At 40.3% G+C, this 26,788-nt stretch overlaps 1 protein-coding gene across 1 annotated transcript in view; it reads left to right on the top strand.

Moving 5' to 3' along the window:
* The window catches only part of NPHP3 (nephrocystin 3), a gene marked incomplete at its 5' end in the record, with an annotated part of 1,580,737 nt that overhangs the window by 874,073 nt on the left and 679,876 nt on the right, over nucleotides 1-26,788 (top strand). Inside the window, one exon of the mRNA XM_044060401.1 lies at nucleotides 10,599-10,700. Coding sequence (XP_043916336.1) covers nucleotides 10,599-10,700 — 102 coding nt within the window. The remainder of the gene's footprint in view (nucleotides 1-10,598; nucleotides 10,701-26,788) is intronic.

The raw sequence follows: 26,788 nt of genomic DNA, 5'->3' as shown, positions 1-26,788 counted from the left end.
ACAATTCCTGCCAGGAAAGAAAAATACTTTGGCAGATGAACTAAGCAGAAACCTCATGGATCCTCACGAATGGAAACTAGATCCACAAATCTTCAGCATGATAACAGGGAAATGGGGACGCCCAGACATAGATCTATTTGCTTCCCCTCACAACTGCCAGCTACAGAAATTCTGCACTCGGATGTATCACAAACAAGCATGGAAAGTGTTCGCCCTTTCATTCAGCTGGAAAGCACTTACAGTATATGCCTTCCCTCCTCTGCTTCTCCTTCCCAAGGTACTCCTAAAGGTCAGATAAGAGAAGCCAAAAATGATCCTGATTGCCCCAGACTAGCCACGCCAGCACTGGTACCCAATCCTAAAGAGCTTGTCTCAAGGCCCAGCCTGGACATGGCCTCAGATTCCTCATTTGCTGACCCACCAAAACATTCGGCTCCTACACAGCCAACTCGGAACCCGAAATCTGGCTGCATGGTGGATAATGTACACTTTCAGAACACACCTCTCTCTAAAGCAGTTATGGACGTTATTTTGGAGGCCAGGAGGCCCAGCACCAGAAAATCTTATGCAGAAAAATGGAAAAGATTCTGTGCTTGGAACCAGCCGCAGGGAATTGACACGCTTGTGCCAAGTATTCCTCAGATTTTACAATACCTAACTGAGATGCTGGACAAAGGCCTATCCTTCTCATCAATTAAGATCCATGCCTCTGCCATTTCAGCTCACTACAATACGGAACCACCTATTTTTTCTCATCCACTGCTAAGGCAGTATCTCAGAGGGGCCAAAAGCATAAGACCTCCAAGGAGAGCACTAATACCTGCATGGGACCTCAATTTTGTCTTGGAAAAACTCACACTGCCTCCTTTTGAGCCAGCCAATACAGCTGAGATAAAATATTTGGAAAACAGCTCTTCTCCTAGCAATTACTTCAGCAAGAAGAGTCTCAGAGTTACTGGCACTAATGGCTGTGGAACCTTTTATTATTTTCCATCCGGACAGGGTTTATCTAAGGACAAACCCAATATTTATGCCTAAGGTAGTGTCCAGTGTGGCTCTTAACCAAACCATACATTTGCCTACATTGGACTACGCTTTTACTTGGACAAAACTAAAGCTTTCAGAAAGACTGAGCAACTCTTATTGGCATATGCTGCAGGATCACAAGGAAAGGCTATTTCAAAGCAGACAATTTCAAAATGGATAGGCCACTGCATTCGTTTCTGCTATTCACAACATGGCAAATCAGTGCCTAAGGGCGTTAGGCCACATTCTACCAGAGCAGCAGCCACTTCAGCATCCTTCCTCAGAGGAGTACCAACCAAGGACATTTTGGAGACTGCAACCTGGACTTCAGTGCACACTTTTACAAAGCACTACCACTTACCTCTTTACTCTAAATCCAGAGCAGGCTTTGCCACTGCAGTTCTGCAGGGCCTCATAGCCACTCCTAATTCTATTTAGGCCTAGCCACCCAACCTCAGCTTTGGGATTCAACCCAAGAGTAATGACTGCAACAGTGAAACATGATGAACATAGTACAGTTGTGCACCTACCATAAATGTAGATGTTCGAGTGTATTCACTGTTGCAGTCCAGGTTACCCACCCACCACCCCCCTTTTCATTGCTGGGACTTATCTGTACTTCTCTATTCTATACAACCTATGTGGTGTATTTGCTTATAGATGAAGGTTATGTGCATGTTTTTTTATGATCAGTTTTTTTTTTAGCCTACCCTTTTGGGGGCAACTGACATCTGGGGCAAGAAAAACTAAAGAAAATGGTGTCTGCTGCATCTTTTATACCCCTGGCGCACTGATGTCAGGGAAGAGGCGACAGCAACCGACGCTGGACCAAGGCTTTGAAATTCAGGCCGACTGCGGGTAGTCTGCCAGCAGGATAACCAGGGGCGGCTCGTGGCATCGGGCTGCCGGACTGCAGCCCCCTCAGCTAGACAGCTGAGCAGTTTATTTTGTTTTTTTAATGTAAAAAAAAAAAAATCTTTTTTTCTACTTTAAATTTCGAGTCCGCGACTGAAGTACTTTATGCGCATTGCGCACTTCAATCGCAACAGCGTTTTTTTTTTTTTTTTTAATTATTGCTGCAATGTTTTCATTGCAGCCCGGAGGAGCAAAGAAGGCATCATTGTGATGCCCAGAACTTCCCAGAAGTCTATGCGGTTGAGACACAAACCGCATAGATATGGAAGGGGCTCGGACTGCGACGTCCGCAGGCACGTCATGACGTGCTTGCTGGGCAAATGCTGCTGATTGGTTGTCGCTCTCTTCCCGGGCTTTATGTGCTGGGAAAAGAGCGAGAATCAAACAGTAAGTCAGTTGTGGGTTGATTCGTGACTGAGTCAGTACTCGGTCGCACGGGAAGGATTTACCGAACCTTTAATTTGCTACTTGCCATTGGATTTTTATTATTTTTTTTTTTGGGTGGCTCAGAAGAACAGAAGAAGAACTGAAGAAAGAAGTAGTAGAAGAAAGAAGTTAGAAGAAGAAGAACAGAGTGAAGGTGCAGAAGTATATCAGGTAAGTGGTAAGCTAAACGGCAGAGAAACCGGCGTATATAGATTGTGACTTGACTGTTTACTTTGTACTTACCCATCAGCAGTTTTTGACTTAATGGTTCTACCTAGTGACCTTAATAGGTTAACAGTTATACAAGTAAATCCCTCTTCAGAGGCATCTAGCTCTTTAAAACTGTGTTGAGTCAAACATAATATATTCTTCACCTCTCTCTAGTTTAAATTCCACATCATATTGCATTCTGTACTTCTGGTTTATTTAAATTCCACATTCCTTCTATTAATCCTCATTAAATATTGCTAGCTGTGTAACATCTGCTCATAGCTTACTCCTTCATTTTAATTTTCAAATGTCCCTGTGTCAAGGTTTTTCACTTCAGTCATGCCAATAAATAGTTCATTTTCATATTTCTGTTCAACAGCAAGCACATTTTTGTAATATATGCTTGTTTTTCATTTTAGACATTTTTACACAAATTCTGCAGGACTGATTAAAACTTGGATGATGCATCCTATTCTGCTTATAGATACATTTACCTTAAGTTGTGATCAACCTGGCTTCTATTTTGGATTCTCACATAATTCTCTTTTTCATACCCATTATTTTTATAATATACCTAATTTTGCTTTTCATGTTGTCTTATTATTTTACTTTTCTTACATTGTTATCAGTGAATCCTTCTAACTGTGCACCAGTAATTTAATTTATTCTACACTGATAGTGAGTCACATGATTGCATGCCTACTCTTTTCCATTGAAATCATAAAATAATAACTTGTACTTCCTCTCACATCATTCTTTATACAGAGAACCAGACTAAGGATTCTCTTTTCCTATTTTTTTCCATTAGCTCTTTTTAAATCCCTACATGCTGAATAGTTTAATTAGTCTAGAGTTCTAATCTGCCTTAGGCAATTAGAGTTTCCACATCAGAATTATTTTCTTTGTTCCTGCCCATCCTCTAAACCTGTCCTTAACCAGCTCATCACTCTGGCAGTTGCAGTGGACAACCTGTAATTGGTAAAAAAAAAAAAAAAAATCATAGGATGCTGCTAAGCAATTCATCAGGACAATCATTTGTAGCCTAGTAATTGCAATTCCAATTCCTTCCTACCTCTTTCCGTGAGGGTTTGTGAGCTGGGTCCGAAGATGTATTGGCATTTCTCACCCAGGCAACTAGGTTGCATTTGTAGAGAATTAGGGAACTACTTTGTTTAATGTAAAGGAGAATTCTTTGAGTTTATCTACATGCCAGCATGATCAGTTTATCTTACAGTAAAGGTTAAGGTGTTTTGTTAGGGTGCTTGTGGTGTTGCTGGTTTTGTGTGTATAAAGGAGTTTCCTCAAAACAGAGTCATTTGAAACCTTACACAGATAACCGCCAGCTCCAATCAAGGCTGTCCCTCCTCAGAGTTGTACTCAGAAGTCAAGAATAACCACCGTTACAAAAAATGGTTATTGGCTTTGTCCAGGTTTTTTGTGCTAAGGTTGACAGCTATGGCAAGAACTGAATTCACTGAATATGTTTGAGGGCTGTATTCCCTCATTACTGGGTTTGTCCAGGTGTTTTGTGCTAAGAGGTTGACAGCTATGGTGAGAACTGAATTCATTAAATGATAGCCATTTAAGTTTCAGTCTTCCTCTCTTTCACAAAGCAGCTGATTTGGTGTAGTGGTATGTTGCTCTGACTGTTTTGCACAGGGACCTTCACAGTAAAATGTATGGCGGTAACACAGCATTTTTCTTTCACAAAGCAGATGATTTGGCATAGTGGTATGTTGTTCTGACTCTTTTGCACAGGGACCTTGGCAGTAACATGTATGGTGGTAACACAGCATTTATTCTAGCAGCTTTCCAAGATTATACAAGCAATGTTTAATGTGTCCCTGTTTTTTGTCCTTTTGACCCACCCCAATAAATTTGGCTTTTTCCAGATTTCTTGTGCTGCGAAGTTGAAATGCAGTTGAGTATTGAGTAGATTTTACAAGGAGCTGAGAGCTGCAGGGGAACAGAAGTTTAGTGTTGATTATGCTGAGTCAGCTCGCATTGCTAATAGCACAACAGGTTGTGTACTTGTTTTTGATGCAGAAGGTTGTTGGTTCTACTCCCATAAGGGGTGAATGCTGTCGTACTGAAAGTTAAGATACTAACTATGAGCCTGTTATCAGTTTGCCATCCATTTCCTATTGCAATATTACTAGCTTATATTAATGTAATTTAGGCAATTTATTCCTCAGGGGCATCAGACACTTTATTTTTCGATGAAACCATGAAATATAAAGGTGTTTGCTAGCAGCAACCTCTTCATTACAGATTTATTTAACGTGGAGTTATTTAGATGACTTTTTACTACTTCAGAGATTGTGCATATTTACCGATAATGGTGAACTGTAGAATTGTGCATATTTACTGATAATAGTGGACTGTAGAAGTTTGAGTAGACTTTTATGATGGAAATGTTCTGAATTGGGCAGTTTTGTCATTGGTGCATGCGTTTTGTTTCATTGTTTACTGGAAAAATGTTCAAAGCAATAGGAAGGTGTATCAAAGAGCACATGTATGTTTCATATGCAAGGGGCCTATGATTTGAAAACAGCCCAGAATGAATCTTTATTTGCCACGGGTAAAATGTATTTTCTTTGAATGCGGGTTTCAATGTTGCTTCAATGAATGTGAGTTTCAAGGGCAGAGAAGTTTTAATGCCAAGTTTGTTTAGCAGATGTCTTAGTGTTTGTGCTGTAAAATTCAAAATAAAACTTTCAAATGAAGTTCAAATCATCATAGAAGTAAATCAGTATGCACATTAGTGTTTATGGTAAATGGAGTGAAATAGCCAAGTAATGGATCATTGGAATGGCTGCAGGGGGAAGCTCCATTCGACCATGGTTTTGTGAGGGGAATGGCGGCAAACTTAGGCAGCCCCAGCTGAACTATACCTCCCAACTGTCCAGATTTTCAAAGAATTAATAGATTTTTTGCTTCTTATTTTTGGTTTGTTCCTCATAAAATTTGTGGTTTTCTGGCAAATCATTTAGGAATTAAGTCACTAAATAATGACACACTGAGTTTCAGACTTCATAACCTTCAGAAAAATGCATGCTAAAGTAAGACCTGTTCTATCAACTGTCTCAGTTTATACAAGAGCAATTTTTAGTACTGTTTATATGTTCCCCCAATATATTTGGCCTTGCCCAGATTTATTGCATTAACAGGTTGAGAGGTACATGCAGATAAATTGCTTTATAGAATTAGGCATAGCCAAACCTCTCAACTGTCCCTGATTTTGGCTCAAAATGTTGCTCTTCCCCTAATGATCCCTTCGCAAAATAGCAATTTTGGAAGAAAACATGGAGGGTTTATAATTAAGAAATAACTGTAATAATCAGTTAGATTACTTTTATTTCAGAAATGCATGTAGATTCTTTTATTTTGTCAGCTGCTCAAGTTAGCAGTACTAATATTAAAGTGTCCCTTCTTTGACAGGTTTCCAGCTGTATTGTGTTGCTATAGCCTATTTTATATTTGTACATCCACATTTTTGGTCCATTTTTCATAAAATTGTGTTTTTTGGCAAATTAGTGACAAATCATTAAACACTGAAGTTAGAAAATAATGACAGACATTTGAGTTTCAGATTTCATACCATTCATAAAATTCATACTAATGCAAGACCTCTGTTATCTTTCTAGGTTTATAAGAGCAATATTTTAAAAATTGTCGTTATTTTTAGGCCTTTGTCCCATTTCTTTGTATGGCTTTGTCCAGATTTCTTGCTCTGAGGTTGAGAGGTATGACAAATGTGTCAGGGCCATCACAAGTCAGCCAGAGGCATTTCAAACTGTGACATACTTGTTGCACCCCACTTCCCCATGTAGTGACTCTGGATGTGTCGAGGCAAGAAGTAGTTATGCAGTGTAAATGTGCAGAGTACCCCCCCCCCATCCAAGGTAGACACGAGTACTAGAGTGGCCTTTCATCTGTCCTTGATTTTTACAGAGTGGTCTGTTTTCTGTCATATTTTTTGTACTGTTGATTTATGCTTATTACTCAAAGTGCCTGTTGCTCTGTGTTTAAGTAGTAATACTTTAATGACCATCAGGTAAGCTTGGCTGAGATTGCAAGATGCAAGTAAGCTTTAATAAGCATACTGTTAAAGAATTGCCAGCATTGAAAGCCTTTCTGTTGCCATGTAGAGAATACTTGACTAGATAATGTATAAGCCTTGGGTATTGAAATGTGTATGACAGTATTTGTAATAAAGGACAGGATTACATTATTTTTAAGAGTCTCGTTACACTTGGAGACTTCCAGTCATCTCTGCAGGCTTTACCCGTAAACAGAATGCCAGTTGTGTGGTCCATAACCTGTACAGTAATCCTTTTAAGCAATCTATCTTGAACTTATTTCTTGTTTGCTTTTCATTTTGTACTTTGATCATGTTTTCCCCATGAAACATGTAGAAGTCAGGCAGCAGGTCTTTTTTTTTTTGGATAAGGAACATTTTTACAAGTGGGGGCATCAGAGATTTCTACTTTCAGCATGTTACTTGGTACTTTAATAAAGCTGAATATAAATTATAATTAGAACTGCAGTGCAAGAAGTGCTTTGAGTTGAGTGCTGCTTGTTTTTCTTATACTTGATTTTGACTGGCATTCCATTAATGTATTTAAAAAAAGTAATTTATTTTTTCATGCCTCACAACCTTTTTTGTTTCCATCTAGATATTAAGCTGTCATGCAGCCAATGCATTGAAATATTTCTATTCTTCTACACTTCATTTTGTCTTGATTGGACTCTCATAATGACGGTTTGGCACCCAGGGCAGTATATTTAGTTTTTGTGGTTTTGAGCATAGCTCCTCCCCTTTCTAGTTGGCTGCACCCCTTCCCATTGACCCTACCCATTCAGCTGTCTCCTGCAGCCCCCCTTTGATTTGAAGTCACCAGCCGCCACTGAGGATAACCCAAGAGTAATGACTGCAACAGTGAATACACTTGAACATCTACATTTGTGGTAGGTACAAAACTGTAATTTTGCTGTGAGAGGAAGTGAAGGCACTTTGAAGAGTAAATGTTTTTGTTAGTTCAGGAAAATTTGAATACGTCTATGTACCCAAGTAACTTTCCTTGCTAGACTTGGCTCCAAATAAAGTAGCCAGAATTTAAAATGTACAAGTTTGATGCAGCACTTACAAAAACACAAGTGCCAAATGTCTGAAAGCTTGAAATGTTAGTATTAAACTTTGTTGTACTTGCAGTTTAATCTGAACAATACTGTATCCATATTCATGCCGATGGCTCCCTAAATGGAGCCAACATTACAAATGTGCTGTGTTCTGATGTTCATCATTCACACTGCCTCGGTGGCATATGAATTTTGTGCCTGCACAAAATCCACACTGGCAGCTTTCCAGAACTCAGAGTTAACTCCTTTGACTCTGTAATAGATTTGTCATTCTTAAGTAGCTACAGAATAAAGCACACAAATACAGAATAACAGGATGCAAAATAGAAGTCTGTTTCTTCTTGTATGTTCAACGATGACTGAGGCAACACTGACCCACAAAAAGCAAAAATAAATAAGTACATAAAAAACAATGTTTTTTTTGTTTGTTATTTTAAAGACTGAGTGAGATTTAATGTCTGTTCAGGAGAGTTCACCATGTAAACCAGCTAGTAAGGTTTGCATTTAAATTGCATACTATCTGTTACATCCCAGTTTGTTTTTTCAAATTGAGTGAGAACAGGTTGTGCTTCCCCAGGTGACTTTATGGACATTGATCAGATAGCTGGAGAAAGTCTATTGTGCTGTTCAGTAAGTATTGCATGGAGTGCTTTGATTGTGTTCCATTGACGGAAAATTACTTTATTTTTGCTAGGTTCATACACAAGAACCTAGCTACAAGACAAATGATTTTAACTGGGTTCACAGATCATAATCTTATTATGTGTTTGAGACATGGACAACCAGGAATTCACCTAGAGAGCAAAGCTCGAGAGGTGACTCTTGGCATCCATGTTGAGAGCACATAATTAAGAGTTATGATCGGAGACATGATCGTAGTTCTTTATAGTATATGGCGTTTTATCTTTATAGTATATGGCGTTTTATCTGCTCCATGTAGTACTGGTTTTGCCAGCTTTGAAAGCTGTAAAGCACTTGACAAGTGCTGTCAGAAAGACAGTGTCTTATGTTTACATTCACTTCCATGTCTCTCAACTGAGGACTGAAGGCAGTAAATAATGGCATAGGTTTGACTTTCAGACATAGAGTCATTCAGAAAATGCAAGTGAACAGAAATCCTGTTGTTTTAGCAACTTTCTTAAGTTTTATAAGAGGAATTCAGGAACCTGTTACCAGAACAAGATAGCAGGGAGTAAGAAATAGCTGCTGTTTACTGGTTGGTATTGCCAGATACAACTGCCTACAAAGAGACCCAACCTTAATATGTTAAGCGGTGGGTGTTTAGCATTTGTTAAGATCAGGTCTTGCACTAAATTAATGCTTAACTGATTTGTCTTTTTCTGGATATTGGTATAATCACTGCGCTTCATGCACTACAGACATTTCAAATTCTTATAAGTACTTTACTGTTATAAAACAAAGCATACTTTGCATTGGCACACAGATGGCACTCACCACGTAGTTGCATCTGAAACCAAATAGTAATTGAAATGCACATAATGCCACCACAGAAATAGCACCTCTAATCCCTAACAGCTTTAAAAGCTGTTACACAGTTTGCATTGTCAACACAACTTTTTTTCCTTCTTTTTTTAAATGGAGGGAGCTAAAACTCCGCACATATTGCAAAGAATTATAAATGGGTCACCAATTGCAGTGTTGTTTGTCTGATCTCAAAACAGACGTCGGTATGTTCACATCACAAGTTTTCTTGACATCCATGTTTGAAACATATAATCTGTTTTTATTGGAGACCTGATCATAATCCTGCATAAAGTGTGAGTCTGCATGTCCTGAACATCGTCAGGTGGTACTGCAGAAACACAATTTGTATATTTTCTCTGCATGTTCTCATCATTGTCCTTTACTCGCATGTATAGTACACAGTGTAATTATGCAGTTGTCTTCAACAGTGTAGTCTCCGGCTATCATTTTGGGATCGGATTAGTAGAAGGTTAGTGCCATCAAAAATATGCTGATAGACCAGACGGATCAAATTTTCTATTCTACTGATGATTTGTGTGACCGTCTTTTATTCTGTTGAGTTGTGCTAAGAATTAAGCTGTGCATGAAAGTGCTCTGTGGAATCCAGCTACACCATGCTAATCCATAGCTCAGCACATACCTTTGATGCTTGCACTTGTGATAGTTCAAGACTTCTTTCTTTATATAAACAAAAAAACATCATCTGCTGTGGGTGGTTGATTAGGGAAAAAGAAAAGAAAGACATTTTTTTTCAGCACTGCTTCCAACATAACAGTTGCTATTGGTGGGGCTGGACCTTAGTTCGAACTTCACTGCCCTATACAACCTAGCACTTCTAGCCTGCAAGGAAATGCTCATTGACACTGTATGAACCTTTACTAGTGTAGATGTAGAGCGCTGACAATGATTTAAAGTCTTTTCAGTTTTGGCACTGCATCTCTTTCAGTCCTTTATCTTTTGCCCTTGACTACCCGAACTGTGTTTTAGTTTTGTTTGACATAACAAATATGTGCACATGTGTTTAGGAGAAGTTGATATAAAATTTTCCTGTCTGCTTTGGAGAAATAGAAGTACAGGAGTTAATGGATGTTTGTTTATTGCATCGTTTCATCCTTAGTCCTGTTTTTCAGCATATATGATGAGTTTTGCACTAATTGTACAGATGGTGTCTGCAGTAGACCATATTTACTTTTTGCCACTGAGTATTACTTATGGACGCCATGAACATCTGAGCCTGGATACCATATAGGTACTTGATCAGTGTGTCAATCCACTGTAATGTTCAGACTGAGTAGAGCTCACTGTTTATGTTGTGTTATATAGTAATGAAGTATTTAGTAGCATGCAGTCTCTTTGCTTCACATAAACACACATTTTTGTTTCTTTTTTTTAAGGCATGGGAAGCAGTAAACCATGAATATCTAAATGAAGGAACAAGTTTTATTTCTTCATACAGGCAAAAACTGATCAATTATTTTACACAGCAAATATGGTATGTATATTCCAGCACTGTTGGAAAATGTGCATTAATACAGGAAAAAAAAAAACAATTTCAAACTTCTAGCTGACAAATTCCCTTTTTCTTAGAGAGAAAATTGATGTACTGTTATTACAAAGTCATTGTTTGCATAATATGTCTGTTTATCTGAATTAGTTTGCCATTTCATCTGTTAACCACGTACATACCTCTCATCTGCCCCTGAGGTTGCAGAATGTCCCTGATTTTTGTCTCATTGTTTTCCTGCTCATTGTAAAATTTTTGATTTTCTTGTAAATCATGAAGGGTTAGTCAGTCTTTATTGTCAGAAAATGAGTGTTGATGCATAACCCAATATTCTGTTCACTTTTTAAGTGAATATAAATAATTGAAAACCGTCACTGATTTTGACCCTTTGCCTCGTTATTTTTGGCTTCATCCCTGATTCTTGAGCAAAGAAGTTGAGAGCTAAAACCAGGGGAATGGGCTTGTCAAACCTGACCCTTTTTGCCACAACCAGGATATAAATGTTAAGACATTCTTCCAAGAAGGTTAGTGGACAACTATAAAAGGGAGAGTAAGATGGGAGACATAAACAGTAGTTGGCAGATTAATGGCATAATGGTTAAGGTTGAAAAAACCTTCACAGCAACTGGTAAAATCCAAAAAGCTTTATTGTGCCACACACCGGTTGAGCGCTTTCTTCCCTACTGAAGGGACTTCATCAGAACAGTTTCAGTTTTACAACCCAGCCCTTTTATGTGATGTGTTTTTTTCACTGTTTCCAGTTGTGGTTTGGAGTTGGAGGTATTGGTATAATGGTTAAAGTGTTTACCTTACAGACACAAGGTACAGGGTTAGATTCTGACATGGGGTAATTGGCTAGGATTAAAAGGCCCACAAGGGCAGTTAGCCTAGTAGTAATTTATGAACTATAAACTTAGTTTCAAGTGTCAAATGCAGTGATATGTTTAAGTGGTTATTATAAGCTGTTCCAGGTATCCATAAGAGATACTCAGAGATGAAACCAACATTAAACAAGTGTAACAGTCCTGTTCAGTGATGTGTTTGTTATAATTATAAACTGGACAGGTCATATGTGTAAAACTCAGTGTCCGTTTTATTCAGGTCAGCCATTGCACACACACCCCTCTCCCTCTTCTAGCAATGACATTGTCTCGCACAAGTATTGCTTAAAAAGTACAGTACAAAAGCAAGCTGTTTTAGAGGGTTAATGTTAGTTTTAATTAGTAAGGATTCCTGGTTTTCATTAACTAAATAGATGGAGGGCATAAAGCAATTCTTTTAGATTGTTTTTCAGTATTTGTTTTACCCACTGATTACATTGCTATCTCCCATCTGTTTGTTGTGTTAAGGTAAGTCGCATCCCTTCCTGTTCTATAGCCCTTATGAGGTGGCGGGAGTAGGTTGTTTTTTGTAATAGATGACTACTGCCCAAGAGTAAGCCCTCTCCTTGCTGCCTTGCTATGCTTGCCAGTGCTTCACTCATACCCTATTTCCAATATTATTTCCTTTGTACACAAGCTACCCAGCTAGTCAGCCCCAACCCCTCTGTTTAAAGTCTCCTCATTCAGCAGTCACCCACTTAGCATACCTCTTGACCAGCCCCTTTGACATCACTACGTCCACTATAAACACTGCAGTACAAGTTACATACCTAAGTCTAATCAATCTCCGCACGCCTTCTCAGAAGACTAACCCTCAACAAACAGATCCTCAGCTCACTAGCATAATTAACCTCCTATAGTTTCGAAAAGCAAAACATCAACTCCATGTACTTAATCTACAATATGCTACCTCATCTCTCGGACATTTTCTCCATTTTAACCCTAGTATCAACCCTAGCAACATATCAGCTGTCACAAAGCCTTCAGCATGTACCATTACTGAGCCAACAACTAGACATGATTGACAACTCTACCCACTAAATCTGGATTTCCTACTACAGCTCCTGGTACTAACTATTAAAAAATGCATTATCCCAAAACAGCTAGAACACTGTAATAAACCTAGAGCTGGTCTCAAAAAGGAACTGACTGTCCAGTTCAGCAAAACATCCATACTGCATCAAATACTGACAAAGTGGGTGACACACCCAAACTCAGGACCATCCACTAGAAAGAGCAGTCAAAATCCCTTCCATCTAGACTTAACCCACAATACACGTCCAGATTATCATCAAACTACTGTATCCATGTGACCTGTAAAAGGTAAAAAAAAAAAAAAAGTGTCTCACTTTGACCTTAAGGTATGTAAAGTAAATTCAAGCAGCACATAAAGTAAAATCTGAACTTCATGCCTGGAGTCAGTCCCACCACCCCGCATACTATTACTTACTGAAACATGATTAAAAATCCTCTATCAAAGATGAATAAATTCTCCCAGCAGGATAAAAATAGTAAGAAATGATAAAACTACTAAATGTGCTGGAGGGTAACTGTTATGCTCCTTAACACCCTGGAGATGTCAAATCCATACTAACCTCTCAAAGTTTGACTCTGAAGTGCTAATAATAACCTATCTTAAATTATATTTACATAAAATAATGTACATAATAGGTACATGCATACATATCTCCAAAGAGAAACAATATTAATGCAACTGACAGTTGCACTCAACTAGATGACTAGCTATGTTAAGCAAGAAACCCTTATCAGTGACCTCAGTGTAGGTTAGTTTTATCACAATACTCACATCTCACAGTTAGATATTGGTCTCTTCTGTCTAACCCCAAATAAACACCCAACAAGATATGATGAAACTTCCATTAAAGTTAGCTAGTACTATAGACTGCATGCTGTCCACGAATCCTGAAAAAATAAACAGGCTGAAATCCTCTGATACAATTAGTGACCACCATCCAACCTGTGTAATCAGACACACCTTAAAAATCATCAAGGGCCAGCACCTAAATTCTGTAAGAAACCTAACCAATTTCCACAAAGACATTTCCTACAACACTACAATTGGACCCCATTAAAAAATGCTATGTAGTTGATTCTGTCTTGTACTTCAATACCTCCACTTTACGAGTTTTAAACCACAAGAACCTCTCTGCAATATAAGCAGATTATGGTGCTAACTGTTCCCTGTCTAATCTGAAAAACAAAATAATTTAAACTTGGGATAATGCTTGGAATGAGCGGCACAAATATATTTAAAAAAAATCCAAAACCATGGACACCTATGGATTCTCACTAACAAAACCGCTTCTTTTAGATAAAGAAATAAAAACTGTTATACAACAGCACAGATCAGACACTTCAAAAGTCCAAATGTCTCTTTTCTGCTATAAACAGTCTCCTAAAGCCAGGTAGCAAGCCCACCCCCTACCCGTTTCCCACCAAAATTAATGCTACTATAGCTTGCAAGTTCAGTGCGTACTTTATAGCTACTATCCCTCATGTTGTTGTTTGTCTTTCGGCTTTTTCCCAGTAAGGGGTCACCACAGCAGAACTCCGGTCGCTAATGATTGGCAGTAGATTTTTTACGAAACGCCGAGGTGCCAGCTGGACACCCAACCTTCAACGAAGGCACGCCCATTTACACACGCATGTCTTTCGAACGGTACTCAACCGCGGGGAGGACATGCAGACTCCACACAGAAGGCCCTCCCAAGCCAAGCCGAGAATCAAATGGGAGAACCTCTTGCTGTGAGGTAACAACGCTACCGCCGTACCACCGCAGCATGTCTACTATCCTTCATGTCTGCCAGCAAAATATAGAAATTTCCCCTCTCCCATCAAACTGCATTACTAAACCACAATTTCTCTTATGAACCAGTCCCAACTACTACAATAAAAAATACTTGCACATACTAAAACCTGCTACATTAGCATCAGATAATGTTCCTGCAGAATATTTTAAATTAGGAGCAGCTAGAATAAGCTTCCCAGTCTCTGTTAATTAACAGATCCTCACCAATCTCGTACATTCCAACAGTATGGAAAACCTGTTAAATTATACCAGTACATAAAGATGGCATCTTCACCAAACCTTCAAGCTGTTGACCTATTGCAATGCTCACTCTACTCTCTAAATTACTGCATTAAATCCTACATTCTTTGCTAGACAAACAGTTCCTTTCCCTATCACACCATAGCTTCCAGTCCCACCGCAGCAGTTAAACTTCCCTACTACATTTTCTGGATACAGTCAACCAAAAAGTATCTATATAATATATATACATGTACATGGGTAACCCTGTACCTCTTGAAGGTGTAAAATATTGCATCTCACCATCTTTTCCTTAACATTTTCTAATAACTAGGACTAAGCAATGCCACCATTAAATGGTTTTCTAGATACGTCAAGAACTGTACACAATCTGTTAAATGGCAGGAATCTTGCTCTACTCACCAGCCACTGTAAACAGGAAGTCCACAGGGGTCAATATTAGGACTTGTATTATTTGAATATATTCATAAATGACGTACAAGGTAGCCAAAAATGTGGCAGTCATACAGCAGGCTGATAACTCAACTCTTGTTTACTTGGCCCCAACACTATCCCATTTACAAGTGATCACCCAGGACTCCTTTTTCCTGTATTCAGTCTTGCCCGGAAAGCTCCCATCTACTCTTGAATCCCCCACCCCTATTTATTTGTTTTTTTTTTTTGACTGGGAAAGTCTAACTGGGCATCTACCCATTTTCAGCAGGGGCTTGGGGATAAAAGCTTCACATACAAAGTTTACACATTTGCAAGGCTAATTAGGAATTTGCAAAAATTACGAGAAGTTAATTGTATTTAGTTCCAGTAACATCCCACTTGCTAGCACTACACTAAATATAGTCTTTTCTGAAAATACCAGAATAGAATGGGTCGACTATACCAAGTTACTGGGTGTCATCTTAAATGGCAAACTTAAGTATGCTCAACGCATTAGTATTGTTGCTCAAAAAAAAACACAAATTATGACTCCTTTTCAAAGTCAGGCCTGATCTCACTGACCACTGCAGGCAAGTAAATGCAGCATCCTTCTTATTTGCGAGCCTGTTGTATGCATTTGTAATTTTCACAAATCTTCAAATGCACACCTACCTCTCAAGCCAAACCCATCAGTGCATTCCCATGAGTAACCTGAACTGGCTAGGAGTACTACACCAGATATCATCTAGTAACGGCACATAAAATATTACACCAGACTTAAAAACCCTGACCATCAGTAATATGGCTTTTTTATCTCTTACTGAAGTGAGTATATTGCATTTGTACCTTCAGAAATGCAAGTATTGTCCTCCTGTCAGCTCACATAAACATGAATATTGACACCTATTGCACTACATAGCTGCCTTATTTTTGATACTCTGCTGCTGCTTAGTAGTGTTTCCACATTTGTTCTTATAATTTCCTGCTGCAGTAAAGACTTTTGGCTTTTCCCGGTTAGGGGCTGCCACAGCAGAACTCCGGTCTGCTCCTGATTGGCAGCGGATTTTTACGATGCCGAGTTGCCAGCCCGACGCCCAACCTTCAATGAAGGCACGCACATTCACACTCGCACCTACCTGCATGTCTTTAACGTCACTCGACCGTGGTGATATTCTGAAATATGCAGTAATGTCCTTTCTTAGAACTTACTACAGTTTGTATGATAGTCCCTGTTTGTTCTGTTTTTTTTTTTTTTTGTAATGAATTTCATTAGTTTGTGTACACTGTCCTTTGTATACAGTTTGTGTAAACTTTGATGTATTGTACACCTACTATTTCTTGGAGATTTTCTCCCAGGTCCTCCACTGAAATAGGCAGTGTCATCCAGTCGAGCTTTTGTTAAAAAAATACACACAAAATAAAAAACAAGAAAAAAAATGATTGCAATTGATAAAAGTGAGATTATTTTGGTGATTACATTTGTAAGCATGACATTAGTGGGAATAACAAGCATAGAATTTTACTTGAAATTAAAAAGACATATCAATAGCATTTGTGAGAAATTAGCCGCCTCTGTGTGGTAAGTGAGCTGAAAAGGCTTGATGGCGAACATGGTACGGTGAGCTACCAGTACAGTGTAATCAGTTATTACACATGTATGTGTACATGCTTACACACTTGTACACTGTTTCTTATGTCTCAGTGCATCTTAGCTCACATGACTGTGGTAATATATTGCCAGCTGCCTGACCTTCCTGCCCCAAGTGTCCAAACTGATGTGCACTAAAGTTTTCACAAATTTGTAATTGTCAGGTAAGACGTGTTTGTGGAGGTATATTAGTGCACAAATTAAAAAAGACATGGAAGGATGAGAGAAGTAAACAACAGCTAGAACTATGTTCATAGGTAATGGTTGCTTTCAGCAGTATGTTTAGTTACTCGTCATTATAAGCTGTGCAGTAACTCCCTTTCAGTAGTGCAAGACCCATAAATGTGAGACCTGAAGCTACATAAAAATAAAGCAATATTGCCGAAGAAGTACAACTAATTTTGTACCTTGCTGTAATGCCATAAAAATGCATTTGTAGGGGGTTTCACTTCCCACTACCTTCTGACACGGAGAGGCTATATCCCTCCTATTTGCATGTAGCAACTCCAAGATCAGTGTACCTTGAAATAATAAGAACTTACATGTATGACATTGCCATGTGTAGCCAGTCATGACAGAGCATTCTTACATATTTTGTATATTAGCATGCATTCCTGACATTTGCACTGTCGGTCTCATTGTTTCAAGGATCACAGTTACAATCCTTGGAATTTGAGCAGGTTCCAGGTCATAAGCATAAAAAGAATGACTGCAGCTGATGAGATCACTAGTGATAAGGAATTAGACATATGTGCAAGCAGTGTAAATGACAAGGGCAGTATTGTACTTAAAACCAGAACAGGTATGTGAGTGGTGGGCGTAGGCAGTTGGCCATTACTGTGTGGTAACCAGTCTGTCTGACATTGTCAAGTGCGCTACTCGTGCAGTGTAATGTCTTATTCCATTGGAGTATTTGTCCCCAGGCCTCCACTGAAAATGGGCTCTTTGTGGCCCAGATGGACTTTCTGGTAAACCAATGTGAAATAAATAAATAAATGTACACACACAGGTGCGCACTTTCTCACTCTCTTTCGTCAAGTGAGTGACTCTTGCAGTGTAATGTCTAATTTCATTTACACATGCAGGTGCCTGTTCTTTCACTGTCTCGTGCCAAGTAAGGTACTCAGGCAGTGTCATGTTTTACTCCATTTGCACACACAGGTGCACACTTTCTCGGCAAGTGAGGTACCCATGCCGTGTAATGTCTTATCCCATTTACACACACAGGTGTATGCTGTTACTCTTGTCAAGTGAGCTACTTGTGCAGTGTAATATCTTATTCTGTTTACCCACACACACATTGTGTTTGAGTTTTTAGTTGTCATTGGTAATGTGCTTATCAGCAGGTGAACTCACTTGTACTGAAGTTTTCTCTGTTTTATAGTTCCATGTGCCTCTAATACAAGAGGTTTAAGGAATTGAACAGTGGAAACTCTAGCTTGGCTAGATTTTTCTTTTAGTTTTTACTGTTTTATAGCGGGTAGACCTAGCTTCCAGTTACTTATAGAACATAGCTGTAGCAAGCTTGTCATAGCTCAGTTCTTGTATATAAAACTGAATCTAACATGGTTATCACACAACAGTCTTTGTAGAAAAGCAGTACTCCCTTTTTATAGCTGGAATTTATTTTGTCAGGTGTAGACATCTGAATTTGTACTTCTGCTTCTAAGAGATAGAATCAAATTACAATTCAATTTACTTTAAATGCATTGTTATAGGTTGTTTTTGACATTTGTTGAAAATGTACATAGGTTTCCTTAACAGAATCGTTTTACAGTTGTATTCAGTGAAGAAATGCCAGAACTGATTTACAGTGAACATCTGACTCAAACTATATAGTTTAACTGGTAATTCAACTGTCTGAAAAATTCTCTTGATCTAACATACCTTACATTATTATACATGACTAGAATAAAGCAGGTATACTGTGATGCAAGAAAACTGGTATTTCATGGTATTAAATGGATACTCTTTACAGACAACTTGCTTCTTCCAGCAGTTTCCTTTCACTGTCATAATAGAAACTGGTCTCTTAAGAATTCCCTTGATCATCGTGTTTCACTGTTGCAGTCCTTACAAATGGGTTATCCTGCCCCCCAGTAGCCCGCAGTTGGCTAGAATATCAAAGTCCTTGGTATATGACGTTGGCTGCCTCCAGATTAAGCCTGACGCCAGGATGTCAAGTACAAAGGCAGGCAGCCGTTGTCATTTCCTCAGTTTTTCTTGCCATAGCTGTCAGGATCCCCCAAAAATGGTAAGATCAGGTAAAGAAAACAAAAAATCCAGTCTGTGCCCTAGGAAAAAAGGGGGATGGAAGGGAGGGAAACCAGGACTGCAACAGTGAGTAAACTCGAACATCTACATTTATGGTAAGTTTACACTGTACTATGTTCATCGTGTTTCACTGTTGCAGTCCTTACAAATGGGTTGATTCCCAAAGCTCAGGAAAAAACAAAACGGGAGGAGGAACACCACTGATTAGTGGTTGGTTAGAATACCCTGCAACACTGCAGTGGCAAAATCAGCCCTGGACTTAGAAAACAAGGGCAAATTGTAATGTTTGGTGAAAGTGTGGACAGAAGTCCAGATAGCTGCTTCCAGGATGTCCGTATTAGGTACACCTCTAAGAAAAGCTGCTGAGGTAGAGATAGCTGTAGTAGAATGTGTCTTAATACCCTGAGGCGGGACCTTGCCATGCTGTAAGTAACAAAAGTGAATACAAAGAGCAATCCACTTAGAGATAGTCTGTGTAGAGATAGCCTTGCCCTGGGCTCCAGGAGCAAAACTGACCAACAACTGATCTGACTTACGAAAAGGTTTAGTCCTGTCCAAGTAAAATCTAAGCCGATGTCATATACCAAGGACTTTGGTATTCTGGCCGACTGCGGGCTACCGGGAGCCAGATAACCCATTTGTAAGGACTGCAACAATGAATACACTCTAACATCTACATTTATGGTAAGTGCACACAACTGTACTTTTGTCTGGCTGTCAGGAAACAGAGTCTGAGTTGCTTGTAGAAGCTTATGTTCTGTCCACAGTATACTTAAATTCTCTTTTCCAGAATATAACATAATTCCACTGTGACTAAGAGCCTACATAATGAATTACACTGTTCCTGTTTCTGAGAAGTGACCTATACTAGTACTGGAACCAGAACATGGTTTGAAGTATCTACTTGCACTGTGCTGTCCTGCCTTTAACTGTCAGGTTGGCTAGCTTGAGCCTGATTAAGTGAGATCATGGGCATGCTGGATGTGGTGATGACATGAGTTGCAAAAACCTCAGCTTTGGCCGGCTAAGATCTAGCTGTATTCAACTGGACGTATAAGAGAATTTTAAGTACCTTTTATCTGCACTTTTTTTCAAATAATACAGTATTTAAATTGATTTAACTGTGTTGCATGCTTATTAACTGAGCTGGAAGTTTTGACTCTGTTCTTCAGTTAGTGCTGCTTGAATTTTATTATTTGTTAGTAATTGCAGGTGTGGGGTAGCCACATCCTTTGATTTCCTGTCCTTGCCTATTTAAGTGGTACAGTTTGAAATATTTTCTGCTTAAAAACGTCAGCTTTGGCCGGCTAAGATCTAGCTGTATTCAACTGGACGTATAAGAGATTTTAAGTACATTTATCTGCATTTTTTTCAAATAATACAGTATTTAAATTGATTTAACTGTGTTGCATGATTATTAACTGAACTGGAAGTTTTGACTCTGTTCTTCAGTTAGGTTTCCCACCCACCCTCCCTGTTTCTGTTTTGGTGTTAATCTTAGTGGCTTTGAAACTGCCCACCCATCTTGTAAATTTGTGTTTGGATACTCCTTCTGGGCCCATCTCATTTGCTCTCTCAACTGAGTGCAGTGAGATCATATTCTGATTTCAGGCAGTCCTACTATGTACAAAGAGAGCATCAGGGAAAGAGAACAAACAAAAAAAAATTTTAAGCTTGTTTCCTGCCTTTCCTGTTAAGTGGTCTAGACCATTTGTAGGCTGCTGAGCCCCCAAGCCCTTCTGTGTTAGAGGGAAGCCTTCTAGCTTACTTTTGTTTCTTGTAACTATCCAGTTTTCTAGTTTCAGCACTCAAATCTGTTTCTCTGAACTCAGCACTTGTTCAGAACTCATTGTAAGCACTACATAAGCTGCAAATTACTACAGCACTCAACTTTCCTCGCTTGTCTAGTGGAAAGGAGTTTTTAGTACTTAATAAATAAGCACTTATCCAGGCATGTCTAAGGGTCAGCTCCCAGTGATTTCTCCTGTCTACCTGATGAATCTGGGCATCTTGGGGCAATGTAGCAATTGCCTGATGTACACAGACAACCTTCTCCTCCTACCACCCAACACTACAACCTGAGAGAGATGCACTTATATAGCCAAACTGGAAGCAAAGCTCTCTTCACTCAAGACTGGACTAGACAGTCAAGAGAAGATAAACACTTGCACCACACCATACTCATCACATAGTCCCTCAAAACCTACACCACCAAAACACACACACAGAAACACAAAACACACACCTACATTCGCGGAGGCTCTCAATAAAAACCTGCCCAAGCATCAGGGACATCCAAAGCATAAACACAAGCAAACTCCACGCCCCAACACAACCCAAATGACACATAGCCCACAAACTCAGTGTGCCACTCAACCACAGCCCATAAGGCATAACAACGTACCCAACACTCTAGTCATAGGTGACTCTGTAGTCAGGCACACTGATGTTCCACTCACTAGACTAAACAAGGAGAAAGTTTCTGTCAGCTGCCTGTCAGGTGGCAGGATCCGCCACATAATGCATGCACTCAGGTCACTCCACAATAAGTACAAATATGATTGTCATTGTCCATGTTGGTGTGAATGACCTGAGACGTACCTCCCTGGACTACATGAAAAGAGACATGGAGGAGCTCTCCGATCTTGTATCCCAGGCAGGTATGATCCTAACCCTGAGTAGCATCCTGCCATCACCCAGAATGATACCACAGTACAAGGATAAAATGATTAACTTCAACAATTGGCTAAGCTTCTGGTGTCATTCTAAGGGGATCCAGTATTTGTCTGCCTGGGACGACATGATCTCGACAGTCCACGATGCTTTGCCAGAGATGGCCTGCACCTGTCGCCCTTAGGATTCTGGATACTGGCTAAGGCTCTTGCCACCCCTATAGTGCCTTTTTTAGGCAAGGTTCAAATGACAAATTCACCACCGTAACAGATACAAGCAAGCAAAATCTGAGGGTAATGCTACTCAATGCTAAAAGTCTAAACCTCAAAATGCACTCACTCGAGGCACTCCTTAAAATGGAGAACATTGACATCTGTGCAGTGACAGAGACCTGGTTCAAAGCTCCAGAGAGCACCCCTGCATTACCAGGCTTCAATTCATACCACACCTTTCGGCCACCTAACCCAGAAAGAAGCACTAAAGGCAGAGGCATGTCCATATTCATTAAGGGTATCCACACCTCCAGGCTAGTTGCACAGCATAATGCATCCGAGATTATCCAAGTGCAACTAACTCTGGGCAAGACCGCAGTCCAAATTGTAGCTTGCTACAGACCCCCCCACCATGCCCCAGGATTCACACTCCTCATTTCTTGATGCACTGGAAAGTATTAGGGTACAACCCTACACCCTAATAATGGACGATTTCAACTACCCCACCATTAACTGGGAAAACTACTCATGTACCAACTCTTTTTGCTCAGCGTTTTCTAGAATTCATAAATTCCAACGCCTTGGATCAACTTATTCACACCCCCACCAGGGGCAGCAATATCCTAGACCTGGTCATTACCAACATGGGAAACCGGTGTTCCACACCAGAGGTCAATTCCTCATTGGTCAGATCCTACCACAAGCTAATCGGCCTAGACATCCACATCCCACCCCCAACCCCAGTTAGGGAAACCATCGTAAAAAACTTCTCCAAAGCCAACTTCACACTTCTTAAGACAGAAGTGGCAAACTTCATGACACCCATGCAGATGGACAATAGAGGAGGTATGACTGCCGAATCCTACACAAATGCACTTTATAAGCACTTACACGAGTGCATGGATCATGCTATCCCTAATAGAACCAAGATGTTATCCTCCAAAAAAAGGAAGCCAATCTGGTGGTCCTCTGCCATAAACAAATTCTACAACAGAAGAAAGAAACTGTTGCAAAAAAAAAGAGTAAAATCCCGTGACTGGAGGAACTCCCTGGTCATCCTCAGTAAGAAGTTGAGATCCCTCATAAAATCCTCCAAAGCTAGTTATGAAAACAAAATTGCCACTGACTCTAAAGACTACCACAAAGCATTCTATAGTTGTGTCAAGAATCTAAATGGGAACACTCAGATCTGCTCTGAGTTACAGCACAATGGCAGTAAATATACAGAACCAACTGATATTGCCAACATCCTATCAGATAGGTTCAGTGCTAACTTTACCCCCCCCCCACCCCCTAGAGGGCCCATCTCTGTACCGGAAGAATGCAAAGTTCCTATAATCATGGCTGCACAGGTAAAAGCCAAGAACACAGCATCCATGGGACCTGACAATATCCCAGGCTGCATTCTACACGAACTACAGAATGAACTGGCACCCTGCCTAAGTACCATGTTCAATCATAGCCTCACCTCGGGCTTTGTACCCACTGAATGGCGCACCGCGACTGTTATCCCACTCCACAAAGGGGGAGCCACGATGGACCCTGGGAACTACCGACCCATTAGCCTGACGAGCCTGGTCTGCAAGGCCATGGAATGTATCATCGTGGAACTCATAAACAAAGATATTGGTAATCTCCAAACTCTGGACCCTACCCAGTTTGGATTTGTAGAAGGCAGATCATGTCTCCTAAACTTGATTGACTTCTTTGAAGAAGTCACCAAAGCCATAGATGAGGGTAAAATGGTTCACACAGATAATCTAGATCTCGCCAAGTCTTTCGACACCATCCCCCACTCTGGAATTATAGATAAGCTCATTAAACTAGGTATAAATCCCTATGTCACAAGATGGGTTGCCAACTGGCTCACAGACAGAACCCACACTGTGAAAGTAGCGGATTCCAAATCCGACATAAGACCAGTGACAAGTGGAGTACCACAGAGTTCAGTCCTGGGTCCAATCTTGTTTGGTATCTACTTCTCTGAAGTGCAGGCCAACACAGAAGGTCTTTGGCTGACAAAGTTTGCAGATGACTGCAAACTAGGAGCCATAATCGAAACTCCCAACTATGTGGGCAAACTACAAAAGGGCCTCATTAAGACAGATACCTGGTGTCAAAGCCATGGCCTGAAGCTCACTGCCAAAAAGTGTATTGTAATCCCCTTTGGTAAAAACTCTGTACCCATGAGCTACCACGTAGCTGGTAGTCTACGTAATGCTGAAAATGTGATGAGACCTTGGGACACAGGTGGACAGTAGTCTCTCCTTTGATAATCACATCGCAACAGTGGTCAGGAAATCCTTCTACGTGGCTCATCTCATCACAAAAGGATTCTCATCCAGAAAAAGAGGTCATTGTTCCCCTCTTCTCATCACTCATTAGACCCATTATAGAGTACAATGCCCCTTTTGGTATGTACCTCACAAGACATCTACAACAACTGGAAAGACCACAGAAATGCTTCACAAAGAGGATTACTGGCCTCAAACAGATGCCCTATGCAGACCGTCTCGAAAAACTACAGCTTTACTCCATCGCATATCACCTACTCGGGGGCTATCTCTGCTAACATACAAAGCTATGTCAAACCCAGAGCTGTTGGACATTATCCACTTAAAGAAATCCCAATTCCTCCGAGCTACACGCTCTAGGGACCTAAACCTTGTCACCACAATAAACAGAACATGCTGGAGGGATAGATTCCTGTCCCAGAGACTTCCCATACTCTGGAACAGACTACCTATCTATGTCAAACAGAGCTCCTCATTAGCACTCTTCAAGAAAAATCTTGATGATTGGATGTGAAATGGGAAATTCCCCCCAGGGATCACTTCTGTGGCTCTGCTCGACAGGGGCACAGGAAAATAATTTTCTTGGGTGGCGAAAGCCAGGGTACATTTTTTGGCTAGGCTTGTATGGGCCCTAGGGCCGATAGCCTAGTACCTACCTATGAACCTAATGTATTACAGCATTTACCTTTTCGGATAATGTAATATATGTCTGAACATTGGGAAAACACTAAGCTGGAATAGTTTTCCAGCATGTGTAGCCTTGTGATTTACTGCTATCTGGAATGTTTGTATCTGTTATTCAAGAGAGAATTTATGCAAATTCATGTAGTCGAAAGGGAATAATATAGGATAGTTTCTTCCTTACTTCTGGTATCAAAGATGTTCTTCGTGTTTCACTGTTGCAGTCATTACATTTAGGGTAATCTGCTGGCAGGTTGCCCACAGTCGGCCTGAATTCCAAAGTCTTGGGTCCTGCGTCGGTTGCTGTCTCTTCTTCCATGATGTCAGGGGTACAAAACAAGCAGCCGACGCCATTTTCTCCAGTCTTTCTTGCCCCACGGTGCCCGAAGCAGAAGCAGTTCACAAGTGCTGGTCGGCCGACTCCTGAAATATTCGAGTTCGAGTTTCAGAACCGAAGTCTTCACTAAAGTTAAGTACCCAGTTAGGGAAACTTTTTTCTTGCTCCATACCGATGTCAGAAAAAGTTAATAATTGTATTACTTGTGGGAAGCAAACACCTCATAAGGATTTTCATTTATACTGTATTCCTTGCCTAGGCCCTGATCACAACGTGCCTGGCTGTCGGTTTTGTGCAAAATTTAACCAACGCACTATTATGCGACTGTATATTTTTGCCTCAAAATATTTTGGAAATAGATTTAACTACACTGAAATGTCGTTGGATAGCAATTCGACTACACAAAAAACGCAAAGAAAAGGACAGAGACAGACCGTCGAGGTCCAAAATCGACGAAGAAGCTTCTCCTAAGCCAGTCGCCGGTTCACCGGTACTCAGTGAGGCGCTTTCGCAGCCCAGGATACCCGCTACTTTCGAGTCGCAGGCCCCTACCACGACCCATGTGGCGTTCGGCATGCTGCAAGATTCTCAAAGTATTGTACCCACGGATAGGTCCGGAGCCGCTGAGCAGGCACCGGCTTCTGAGGGTGTGTTTAGGCCTCAGCATTTTTATATAAAACCGACGTCCGCTTCAAAATCAAAGACAAAAGCAACTTCTAAAGCTAAAAATCCAACACATGAGCTACGTGCACAGGCCTCTATGCCCAAAAAACAGATGATCAAAATGGCTGAAGACCTAATTACCTTGATCAGGAGTTCCCAACCCCCTCCTGATAAGAGGCCTAGGCAAGACACTGATTATGAATCTTCAGATCAGGTCTCTTTTTCTTCTGATTCCTCTTCTGATCAGGAATTGACTGTACCTCCCTATGAGGATTCTGATGCAGAGGAATCCATCCCATCTGCATCACCTCCTGAGGATTATTCATTTGGAGATACCTTGCATACTTTGAGGGAGCATTTTCACTGGGAGAGTCAAGATTTCTCAGAATCAAAGAAGAGGTTCAGGAATTTCCTCCTTCTCCCTCAGCATAGGCCTTTAGTCATACCCTCCTGTTTTAGACATTGTGGCTGATGTGTTTTCAGAGTCAAGCTTGGCTCCTTACCTCCGGCTCCCAGCAAGCCAAACAGATATTACAGGGTCCCTGACTGACACAAATTTTGATTTAGAAACCCTGCTGCTGACCCTGAAACTATTTCACAGGGTCCAAAGGGGGTTAAGGCCTCAACAGCAAAAAATCCTACCCCCTCTGACAGAGCTTCAAGGGCATTGGATAGATGGGGAAAGAAGGTTTATACATCTGCAACCTTGGCAATTAGGGCCTTACACTGCCAGTTTCATATGCTCAAGTAGCAACAACATGTTATGGGATTGCTGAAATAGAAAATTATGTTGATTTCTGAATGTGCAGAAAATAAAGAATTGCAGGAATTATTGCATGCAGCAGAACAAGTTGGAAAGCATACTTTGCAATGTGGTTTTGTTTCCTTAGAGGCCCCCCCCCCTGGCAAAAAGCCGGGGAAAAAAAATTTTAC

Source organism: Protopterus annectens, chromosome 2.part0 (genome assembly GCF_019279795.1).
Source record: "Protopterus annectens isolate FY-2018-M chromosome 2.part0, PAN1.0, whole genome shotgun sequence".
NCBI lineage: Eukaryota > Metazoa > Chordata > Ceratodontiformes > Protopteridae > Protopterus > Protopterus annectens.
Note: the sequence above shows the minus strand (reverse complement) of the source record. Positions and strands in the feature narration are given on the sequence as shown.